The following is an 8,897-nucleotide window of genomic DNA, read 5'->3' as shown; positions in this document are numbered from 1 at the left end:
GTGAATGACAAAGGCTGGTCAGTGGTTTGTGGTAATGGATGATGAGAACTGTTTTCATCAAGTGGAACTTAACAAACCTTTTGCTTCTCATTTTTAAGCTGCTTTGCAAAGTTTCTCATTAGTTGTTTTTGGTTGGGTTGTTTGTTTTGGGGTTTTATTTATTTATTTATTTATTTTTATTTTGGGTAATAGTAACCCTTTTTCTGCAGTGGAGTCTATGCAATGCCACATGGTCCCACTGTGGATATTAAGACACAGAAACATGCCCAAATCTTTCTCTCCACAAAAGGTGTACTAGAATTAGGTAACTGTTAGGTCCATTTTTTTCCTTCTCTAGCTCTGGACACACTGCATTAATTATTTCTAGGGGTGTACTTGGAGGTTGCTTAATAGCTTTGTTCACTAGTCATGTAACAGTTTATTCAGCAAAAAAGAAGGTAACAACTACTGAAGGATAATTTCTGATTTTTCTGAGAGTTTATAAATAATTTTTTTTTTGGTAGATCTATGTGTCTTCTGTGGTCAGTTTTATTTACTGTTGACATTGACTCATGTCCTTACCTTTACTCTACAGAATAATCATAAAACTGCACAAAAACGGGTGAACTGATAGAAAAGAAGATCCAATTTAAAAAAAAAAAAAAAGAAAAAAAAGGAGAGAGAAGAGGCACACTTGAAACTCTTTAGACTTGCTATTTCAAAACAGCAAGCAACTTTTAAAGCGCAGGTCAGCTGGTACCGTTCTTATTGCTGTTACCATAGCAGAAACACAGAAATGTGATTAAATAAATAAAGCTAATCAGAAGCAAAAAAACAAGTTTGAAGTAAAAACAGCTCAAGTTAACCTATTCTCAGAGGACTTTGAAAGAAAACATACTTCTAAAGATGTGCTGTGAGAGATTTTAGGCACAGCTGCAGGAAAAAAAAAAAGGTATCCTTTCCCTCTTTTTAGAAGGATTAAATCTGTCTTGGAAATTAAACAAAGTGAACAAAGTTTCATACAGAAACAACAGATTGAAGCCCAGAATGTGAAAAACTATGAGAAAGGAGAAAAATGTCCTGGAAAAATGCTACTAGGTCTTTTTAAGGAACTTTAATGACAGAGTAAGCAACCCAGGCACATTAATTCTATCTTTACTTGTCTCTTGTGATATGGAAAGTATCCTAAAAGGAATTAAAAAAAAAAAAAAAGTTCTAGCAGACAAAACTAGATAACAATTCCCCTGGTTTCAGTCTATAAATCCATAAAATATGTAAGTGTATATCAATCTATGGATGTTAGACTGTTCCACAGGAGGTAATGTAACATTTTCTGAATTATAAAGGACATGAAAATGTCTGATCTTCGTAGCTGGATGTGTAACCTGTCTCTTCCTCTTTAAGGCAGGTCTTCTGATCCCTCTACAAATGTTAACGAATACCTAAAAAAAGGAACAAAACCCAAGTCTTAAGTTCCTGTACGTAGTATAGGGCAGCTATTGAGAGTACTGAGGCTCAATGTTTAGAACTAAAGGAGTTTTCCTCTGAACTGGAATGAAATAAAAGGATGGAGTTGTAAAGGCCAGAAAGCAATACTAAGATCAACATTTTGAAATTAAGTTGTGGATCTGGGAGGCAGTTTTAAAGTCTGTTCCCATGGCTGAGCAAAATTCCTGCAGCATGGGTGTCATGCTGTAGAGCTGGAGCATATTTGCTGGGACTGTGGATGGCCAGAAGTCTTGCTGTTCAGTGAGATGACTGTTTTTTCTCAGCTTGACAAATGACATGCAGCCCTGACAGAATACTTCTTTGCTGGCCATCACCCCTACGGACACTGGCCAGAACAGCAGCAGCGGGAACATACCCTCCAACTCTGATTTAATCACATAGAGCCCAGGAGACTAGTGAATAGAGCTGTTAACTCTCTGTTTGGTTTGCTTTTCCCATCTGTGTTTTATTAAACTTGAGAGCAAGATTTATTCACTTTTTTAACATCAGGAGCTGTTGGTGTCCAAGATGCTGGTTGATGTTAAGGTATACATACACAGTTTAACCTGGCTGAGGGCCAAAGAGGCCTATGATTTCCAGCCTAGACAATTTATTTGCAAAAGGACACAAAATCCCTCTACTCTCAGACATTTCTGAAAGGATGTGCACAACAACTTCCCGCTCTCCCAGGAACACAATACATAAAGAACACAGTAAAACAGTAGGCTCTCCAGGATGAGCCAGGCTTTCCAGGCATGCAGGGAAACACTTCAGTTTTACTTTACTCCTGACAGCCCCTACATAGTCACAACTAGCAATTTTCTAATTTCCACTCCAGGAATCTTAAATAGATTGGAGATACCAGCTCACTGTATAAATATTTCTTCTAAAAGCCAAGAATCCTGAATGGCTCAGCTGGGGAATTGCACTTTATGGGAACTGAAATTATGTGCCAGGCTCTCTACTGTAAGGTGGGACAGCTGAAGCACAGACACTTGCATGCCTAATGAGCTACCGCAAGAATAACACTTGGTTTTAAAGGAGAAGAAAAGGAACCAAAAGATGGGATTTTTAATTGCTTTAAAAAGATAAACTTTCCTCAAACAATAGAGTTAACTCAAGATAGACAGATCAAGTGTGCATTTTTAAGAACTGTAAAGAGGTTTCTTTTAAATACAGAAGTTTCAAGCAATAACAGATAAAGCTCCCAAAATACAGCTTTAATGCAAACAGCCTCCAAAACTCTTGACACTTTTCCAAAACTTCTGGGCATTTTCTTCTTAACAGCAAGTTCCTTTCCAAAACATACCACTCTCCCCCTCATCTCTTAATCATCACTCATCAAAACTAACATGGTGACATCCACTTTCTCTATTGCCCTGCTACTATCCCTGCAAGCACACTGTGGATCATCAGGTCTGCCAGATTTGTGTCATCTACAAAACCTCTGCATTCTGGTCTTTCCAGGCAAATGCCTTCATAACATCATATGAGTATCGTATTGACTGTAGCACCTACACAGAGCATCATCATATTACAATGATTCTTGTAATACTAAGGCTCATGGTATCCCCATATGGCAATAGAAAGTATTCTGAATACAAGACAAACCTGTTATTACAATAGAGCTTAGAAAATAAACTGTATCTCTCAAAGCTTATTCGAAGTCCACCACTGGTTTGCTTAAAACAGTATTTCTATCACTCACATATCCATCTTCCCCAGAAACTTTAATACACCCTGCAGAATCTGGTTCCATGTGTGATAGTTCCTGTTCTGAATTGACTTTCAATGTTAACAAAAAAGCAATAGTTTTGGTTACTGTTTCATTCAAGAATGGTCTTTTTTCCATCCTCTTTCACATTTTTATCATCTGTGAGATGACAGTAGAAGCTGTGTATGAGCCAATACAAATTAAGCATTATTCATGTGCTTTCTCTTTTATAACTTTTAAGAATACTGGCAGAAAATGATGGTATCTGCAAGTTTCAGTTCTCTTGGTTTCTAATGGAAACAGAATTTGAATTGTATGCAGTGTTAACTCAAAGTGAGGAACTTGGTCACTGTACTGAGTTGTATCCTTCAGACCCAATGCTGTTTATGCATTTTATTCAAGACATTAAAAACAGACTGTATGAGTGTGATTCTGATAGCAGGCAGCAGACCCTAGGAGAGAAACCTAATCCCTGAGCACTGCGTTAAAAGCTGCATAATTTACACTTCTGAATGGAAACCTATGTGTCTGGATTGTTCTGCACTGAACTAAATTCTCCACTGTGTTAGCTATGCCTAAAGCTACAGTTCTCTTAGATCCCCATTTCCCTTTTGGGGAACACAGGCACAAGGCACTCTATTATAGCAATATTTCAAGAAACTTGATTTAGGCATGAGAAAGGTGTCAAGGTGACCCATCCCACTGAGAAGGTTATCTCATCATGCACAGTGGCACACCTTGTTGGTGCCTAAGAACTTTCAGTGGTGAGAATACAGGACTTCTCAGGTCTCTAAGGTGAGCTGAATCACTGTTTGATGTAGGTGCCTTATATTCCTCCAGAGGGGTAGGTGGCAAAGCTATTTGTTGGTGGCTTTTTTGTTTTTCTTTTTTTTAATTCTCAAGTTTTTGTTTGGTTCTGCTTAGAGACCACATAAAGTCCCTCTCATGACAGCCTCAGGATCACCAGTACCTGCTAGCATTGCTTGAATGCCAGTGCAAAGTTCCTCTTCCTCTGTCAGTATGAGGACAGAAAGCAGTCCAATACTTGGCACAGGGATTTTGATCATACACAGAAAAAAATACTGTTTCTCCAAGAATGCTGTAGAATTATTGTTATGCAAAAATGGCTTCTTTTTCCTCAAAGCCACCCCTATTTAGAGAAGATTGTTTAGAAGTCATAGAAACTGCACAGAAGGCCTCATGCCAGAGGCTGTTTCACTGGATATTTTGACAAATGCTAAAGTAGACTAAGTAAAATAAATACAGAATTATCTGTAAAAATTCTATTACAGAAACCTGGTTAAGTATCATCCCATCCGATTGTTTAAATTTAAAATACCTAGTACAAGATTAGTGAAAATGAATCCCTCTGAAGAATCAAATTAATTGCTAAAACAACTGTCAAATTGCCGTTTGTGTAACTATTAAAATATTAGGATAGACTCAATTTGCCTTTTCATGCAGTGTACTTTATTTATAAGTTTTTTGCTAATTTTGCTGTGTTCATAATGAACCAACATTTTCAAATGTCACTGCCTGTAGCTGTAATAATACCAAGTTATTTCCTTCTTCAGATTTTCAGCAATGAATACAATAGATCTAGGGTTGGGTTTTATTCTGTTTTTTACCAAATATTTTTTGCAACTACAGATGTTTAATTAAAGGCTGTTAGACAATTTAAACTTCTCAGAAGAATACAAATAAAAGCTGTTAATGAAGTAAATATCTGTTTAATTTACAAACATCAGTAGCATTACTGATATCAGTCCAAATAAGACAAAGCACACTGCATTACACATGTACATCTAACTTTTTTGTAAAAAAAATAATAAAATAAAATTGAAAAACATGTGCATTTTTACAGGGTACCCTGGGTTTTACTGAAAGAAGAACACAACCCACTATTGATTACCAATTCTACATTATAATTTAGCAGCAACGTGTTAACATGGGGAACATAGGGCAGTAAAGTAGTTTTATTATTTGGGGAAAGTCACAGTTCTTGACAGCACAGCCTTTTTTTTTCTTTTTTATAAAAAAGGTAAAGAGCTCCATGGGAATATTAATTTATAAAGATCTACCTTCTAATGTCATTTTCTACACGCCATCTTATTTTCTGTAAGTACTGTATATAGGGAAAATTAACTTCTCTACAATTGCCACCTAGTGTAAAGACATTTTCTGTCATACGTTATGGGTTCTTGGAAGGTGTCCTGAATATCTGCTGTATGTGAAAACTGCAGATTGTCATCACTCAGATTCAGTGACACCAAGTGGTCAGATTCTAAGGAAAAGAAAAAGGGATGGGGAAGGAGAGGAAAAACCAGACCGAAAACATTTACCCCAAGACAACATGCTACGTTAGTTCTATTGCAAAAAATCCTGATTTTTACGTCCTTTTTTTTAAAAAAAAAAATAACAAAAATACTGGGACAAATATAAATTAATATATATTAAAGCATTGAAAAACAGGAAAAGGGATGGCCTAAAAGGGTTAAGTACAATGTACTTTGATACAATAAATATTTCTCAATGAAACCGAATACTGTATAGAGCTGTTTAGAACTCATAGAAACAGAAATCCATATTATTACTAATTCATCCATCAATAATCTATTTTTATCATCCCCGAAACATTTATATTACAAAAAATTAATACTGGAAAAGGGCAGATAAACACTTCTTTATGCTTCTTTTGCTAACATGCTGACATAAAAGTATACATCATCAGGAGATTTCAGGATTATAGTATATTCTCATATCTCCCATTTCCCATCCATTAAATGGGACCCCATCTTCTCAAGATGCTTAATAATTCCAAAAGATAAAATGTATTTCATACAATTGTTATTTCTGTATAATCTGATTCTTTTCACTCGTAATGCTTCCTCATCCATATGTAAGTGATTGGTACGGTCTGTCAAGACAATAAAATATACTGATACAAAAGTGAAAAAACAAGCCTCATGTTCTGGTCAATATTTCATCTCTGAGCTGTTAAGTTGAAAGTCACATGTGTATGGTGTCAGTGTATCTTCAGCATGTTATAAAGAAGAATCCATGTTAAAAGCAGTTAAAGTTTCCCATCTCTGTTGCAATGTTACCAGGTCTTTTTTTTTTTTTTTCTTCAAAGCTCCTCTTGGTTATGAGAAGTCTCAGTTCAAGCACTTGAATCTTTTTTCAAATGAAGAAAAAGTCTTTATTCTCATAATAAAAATAAGTCTGTTCTGTATTTTACAATATATTTCAAATATTTCCACTATGAAGCATTAATTAGTCCGACACGGTCAATAAGTATACAACATTTTCAAAAGACAAGTGTGACAGGGACACTTAGGAGGGACAATTTGTACAGCCACACTTCACCACTTTTTCAACCTCGTCCACAAATGATGACCCGTCAGTGCATTCAAAAGAGTATTTCCGTCTCTTGCTCCTTAGTGGTCCACAGCACTGCCCGGTTGAACATCCTCCTTTACATTCTAGTCTCGATACCTTCTTGGTCGTCTGGCACGCAGCATACCCTTGCTGCTTTTGGTAGAAATCTCGGATTCGTTCCCCTCGACAAGAGATTTCTGTAGGAAACAACATTTGAAATAAGAGATACACTTTTGAGACACAGGTCAAAGAATAGTTGACATTGCTAAGGAAGGTGCTGTGTTTCTAATTGCAGTTTGGATTGATATTTTAAAGTTTGACTCAGACTGTATATTGGAAACTAGTGGTCCTACCAAACAGAATTTGATTAATGCTGAGTTTTATTTCCTATAACTCCTATTTTCAGTAAAGCTTATATTATGTATATGTAAACCATAAATACAAAGCTATTACAATGACAAGAAAATTGGAAGCTTAAATCTTTTCCTCTTTTATAAAAATACACATCTTCTGTTCCTACATTGCTTGCAGCTGGTTCTGTTTACCATGGGGAAATGTTTCAGAGAGCATGCAATTTAATTTATTAGACCTGGAGTTTAATATTATTCAAACTGTTATTTAATACAAGTTACATTCCACTAACTTCATAAATTACTGAGGTATAAAACCAGCTAAAAATGAGACATCTGTTAAAACTTCTACAACCATATTCTTCTATTCTATTCATATCTATGTGCAGTACAAAATAAATGCCATCTGGGGTAAGGGAAAGAGAGGGAGAGGGAGAGCTTTGATAGACAAAGGAAAAAGAAAAAGGTAGGGGGAAAAGTCATCCTGTTTTCATCCATCTCACCTGCATAATTCGCTGTGATAAATCAGTTGAAGCTGAGAGGTCAAAAGTAGAGTTTGTGATAAAACTAGGAGCAGAATCATTGGATTTGGCTTCTCAGTTGCAGAATGCAGAGAAACAATAAATACAGAAAGATACAGCAGGTAAAAGGTAATAGTTAAATATAGTAAAAATGTGTTTCTGAATAAAGGCAAAAAAGAAATGTTTTCATAGCAAAACATTTGATGAAAAAATCCTCAAAATGTAAAGAAATTCATGGGAAAAGTTTGATTTTTCTCTCAACGAGATAAATTCTTATGGTAAAAAAAAGCAACAAATGTGTGTATTGTGGGGAAAAAAAAAAGTTGGTAATGTTTTTGCTGTTCATGTTTTAATAAAAACCCCTCTTTTCTAAGACCAAAACAACAAAACGATTTTTAATATTTTTTTACCTTTATCACAGCTGTCCCCCGTGTATCCGCTGCTGCATTCGCAATATGGTTTCCCAAGTCCTGAAAGCCTGCATTTGCCATGTTTACACCTGATGGATTGGCAGGGGTTAAACAGCATTTCCTCTTCATCACAGAGGACTCCCCCATGTCCCTGCAGGCATTTACAACTGTATGAAAATGCATTGATCGGCAAGCAGGTACCATGCACACATCTACAGGGGAAACAAGCCCAAGAGAATAAAAATAAATTATTCATCAAAGTTCAGGCTAAGCAACATTAACTACAAATACTTTGGACTGTACTCAGAAGAAATTGCTTTTGTTTCTAATGGACTTTTTCAGTGAGATGCAGTGAAGTGGTTTATAATTGGTATGCAGATTTACACAAAACAAGCTGCAGTACAGAACTCTGTCTCATCAGAAAACAGCCACTGTAGATGTGTTATGGAAGACATTTACAGGCCACAGTTACTAAACCCAACATTTCCTGTCTACGTAAATTTTCAGCATGCTTTTGAGCACAGCAAAACGAAGCTCAAATGTAATCCACTAGAATTAAGTAGAGAAGAAGGATACTCACCTGAAATTCTGGTTCTTATATAATTAAAATAAACCCCGTATTGTCACTCATGAAGTATGGAGCTCCCAGCACAAAGGTCAGGCACTTCCTAACTGAAACTCTTCTGACCCAAGCAATGGCAGTTTCAAAGCTGAACACATGCTCCTCCTTCAAATATATTTATTAGTCTGCACGGCCAACTGCCAGTAGTGTGGTCATATAATGTATGAGGCAGGTCTTTACATCACTGAAAGCCAACAACACTCGTCTAGTACTCATGCAGAAACTCACACTAGATGAGGTTGCATATTACAAAGTCTTACCCAAGTGATTAAACTAGCTACTCTCCTCTGAGCTTTGGTAAACATTTGTGGCAGGCTCAAATCTTGTTGTTAGACAAAAAAGGCTGTGAGTTAACCTGCATCTGCTAAGTTCTGATATACAGTAGTATGGGAGGGACCACATAGCTGGTATGTTCTTGAGAGCTCTTGGAGAGCT

At 36.3% G+C, this 8,897-nt stretch overlaps 1 protein-coding gene across 7 annotated transcripts in view; it reads right to left on the bottom strand.

The window, feature by feature from the left end:
• Nucleotides 1–4,786: 4,786 nt before the first annotated feature.
• Nucleotides 4,787–8,897, bottom strand: part of SLIT2 (slit guidance ligand 2) — a 265,807-nt gene continuing 261,696 nt past the window's right edge. For 6 of the 7 annotated variants that reach the window (XM_074865881.1, XM_074865883.1, XM_074865882.1 and 3 more), the window contains 2 exons: nucleotides 7,841–8,052; nucleotides 4,787–6,756 (listed from right to left, as the gene is read on the bottom strand). In XM_074865881.1, the coding sequence (XP_074721982.1) occupies nucleotides 6,515–6,756; nucleotides 7,841–8,052 (454 nt within the window). In that variant the 3' untranslated portion in view covers nucleotides 4,787–6,514. Of the gene's footprint in view, nucleotides 6,757–7,412; nucleotides 7,502–7,840; nucleotides 8,053–8,897 lie in introns of all 7 variants that reach the window. The other variant, XM_074865886.1, reaches the window with a different exon arrangement.

This window comes from Strix uralensis, chromosome 4, assembly GCF_047716275.1.
Source record: "Strix uralensis isolate ZFMK-TIS-50842 chromosome 4, bStrUra1, whole genome shotgun sequence".
Classification (NCBI taxonomy): domain Eukaryota; kingdom Metazoa; phylum Chordata; class Aves; order Strigiformes; family Strigidae; genus Strix; species Strix uralensis.
The sequence above is the reverse complement of the archived record's forward strand: the minus strand, read 5'-3'. Positions and strand labels throughout refer to the sequence as shown.